Genomic DNA, 2,499 nt, shown 5'->3' on the forward strand with positions numbered 1-2,499 from the left:
TGCCTGGATATGAGCTCAGAATCCCAGCAAATACTCAAAAAGCTGATATGACAGGCAGGATGTTCTTAGTCTTAGGAAGGAGGAGGGGATTCAGACTAGATTGTGGAACTTCTTCCAGTTGTCATTTGACTGAGGCCAACAACAGCAGCTGTCCAAAGAGGCAAACAAACCTATCTTAATCCCACCAAAGGGCAACCTAGCTGCATTTCCATAAACCTCATTGGCAGAGAGATATAAGCCTGAGCCAATCCTTTTGCTTCCTAGACCCCTTAATGCTGTCCTCAAAAGAAGGAAACTTTCTGGGAGTCATGACCTTAAAGTCTCATGTTCCAGTATATAACTCATGTTCCAGGAGTTTAACAAGGAATGCAAACCATAATGTTAAGGGCAGCCCCAGGCTCCAACATTCCCTCTTCAGCTTACCTGGCAAAGTTGGCCTACCCTACAGAAACAATATGCAATATTGATTATGTTGGGCACCTTGAAATCTGATTTCAGAATGCAGACTTGGAAAAAAAAGCAAACCCAAGATGAGTTCTCTACCTTCCCACTTGGTAAGTTCTTTCTCAGCAAAATTCCAACTACTTACTTCTAACAGACCTTCCTCTCAAATCTCTACCCTCACCTAGTCCTCTCCCCAAAAGGGCTGATATTTAGAGCCTCTCAGTGTTTATCTGAGCTACTTGGGCAAATCCTAAAACAGCAAGAATCATTAGTCTCCCTTCCCATCTCTTTTTTTTTAATAAGCCATACTTTCCTAGGAGGCAATTAAATCTAAAGGGGAAAGACCACCAACTACTTAAAACTATTTTATTAACAAAATTTCAAGATATCTAGTACTTTCTATAGCTAATGCCGTTTGGCTATCTTCCCACCCAAATCTCCTGGGAAATGAATGGAAAAAAGAGACTTGTCCAAAGGGTTTGTTGCTTACCCCTTATCTCTATGTAGGAATCAGAGATTTCCAATATGGAGTGGGTGTTTTGAACTCAAAGTTGAGCCATAAAGGACCCTCTTGGAAGTCTTGGAGGTCTCCCTAGTGCCAAACTGATCCCATCTTTGTCATTTTAAGCTAATGGCCTCTCTTTCTCACACACATCCATTTCTTTTTAATTCTTCAATTCTGTGTAGTAGCTGATCAATACCAAGAAAGCACTTATGAACAACAGCTATCACATAAAAAAGGCTTCAGCAGTTACCCTCTGCAAATGCTCCACAGCCCAGCCTTCTGAAGCCCCAATGGGGGGAACTGACCATTCCATACCTATCCTCACAGAATCCAGAATATAAACCGAACAGTTCCAGAGCTGAGCAGGCAAGAGGAAGGAAAAAGCAGAGACCTTTGAGGGAATTGGATGGGAGAATGCCTGTACTGAGAAGCAGAGTCCTCTGGAGCCAGGGCTACATTAGGCAGGTTCCTAGCCTTCACCGCTTCCCTGCCCAGCCCATATGTAATCAAACCCACTCAATTCTACAAGGCAGGGAGGGAACTTACAGGATTTGAGGACCAGGAAGGGTATTGTCCTGGGTCCCCTTGAAGAAGGGAAGACAGCATCGGTGGCAACTCCTGTGTCCCCCACAGTATCAGCCTGTCCCAGGCATTCTGGCCCAGGAAGCACAAGCTGTGATAGGCCTGAAGGTTTCCTCTGCAGGGCCTGAGGGAAGATGGAAGGCTCTGACTGGGGGACCCCAGCCCCAGCATCCCCCTACTCCAGGTAGCCATCGAAGACATCCAGCTCACTGTCAGTGTCATAGAGCCCAGATCCTGGATCTGAGAGCACCCCCAGATCCACCAGTGCCTGGTCCATGTCCTCAGGCAGGAAGACCAAACCCACATTAAGGACGATGTACTCCATCAGGAAGGCATAATACAGGATCAGGACGTTGACAAAGAACAGCCCCACGTAGAACATATAGGGTAGTAGGGGCACATGGGAGGTGAGGGGGCCCAGTGCATCCAGATGGGCAGCAACTCCTGGAGTGGGCATGCAGAGAAAGGCAAGCTGGGGGCTGCCGTGGGCCAATTCGGAGGTGTGTGTTAAAGGAAAGGAAAGTGGGGCTGGAGAACCCTTGGCTACTGTGCTAGGGGGCAGGGAGGGGTGTGGGAATCGGAGGGCATAAGTCCAGCTGTGTTGGGACTGCAGTAACTTGAGGAAGGAAGGGAGAGAGGAGGGGTTTCCAGTTAGGCCGACGGGTTCCAGAGACAGGAAGCCTAGGCAAGGCCGGGCCTGTGCTGTTCCAGGGAAGGTAGCCAGATGTGGCCGACCCGAGACGGGAGTCCAGATGCTTCCACTCTGCGGCAACAGCGAGAGAGAAACTGGGAATACGGTAGATGGAAGGCAATTGCAGCAGTCCCCCTTGGGCAGCGCCTCCAGGGCTCTCCTGAGGTGCAGTCTCCGTGTCAGAAGGTCAGCGCTCCCCTCCCCGCCCGCCGGCACTGGAGAGCCCGGCAGAGCGCTCCCTCCCCACTTCCTAGGGGTCCCAGGACGCACCGCGGCC

At 49.8% G+C, this 2,499-nt stretch overlaps 1 protein-coding gene across 1 annotated transcript; it reads right to left on the reverse strand.

Moving 5' to 3' along the window:
• Positions 1–1,495: 1,495 nt before the first annotated feature.
• Positions 1,496–2,096, reverse strand: DEXI (Dexi homolog). The gene has a single exon (XM_001376423.4). The coding sequence runs from the start codon at positions 1,986–1,988 to the stop codon at positions 1,707–1,709; it is 282 nt and encodes a 93-aa protein (XP_001376460.1). The 5' UTR covers positions 1,989–2,096; the 3' UTR covers positions 1,496–1,706.
• Positions 2,097–2,499: the final 403 nt, after the last annotated feature.

Source organism: Monodelphis domestica, chromosome 7 (genome assembly GCF_027887165.1).
Source record: "Monodelphis domestica isolate mMonDom1 chromosome 7, mMonDom1.pri, whole genome shotgun sequence".
In the NCBI taxonomy this organism is placed as follows: Eukaryota; Metazoa; Chordata; class Mammalia; order Didelphimorphia; family Didelphidae; genus Monodelphis; species Monodelphis domestica.

Excerpts from the sequence above, each read along its gene's own strand:
- DEXI (XM_001376423.4), bottom strand. The coding sequence starts at position 1,988 with ATGCCCACTCCAGGAGTTGCTGCCCATCTGGATGCACTGGGCCCCCTC.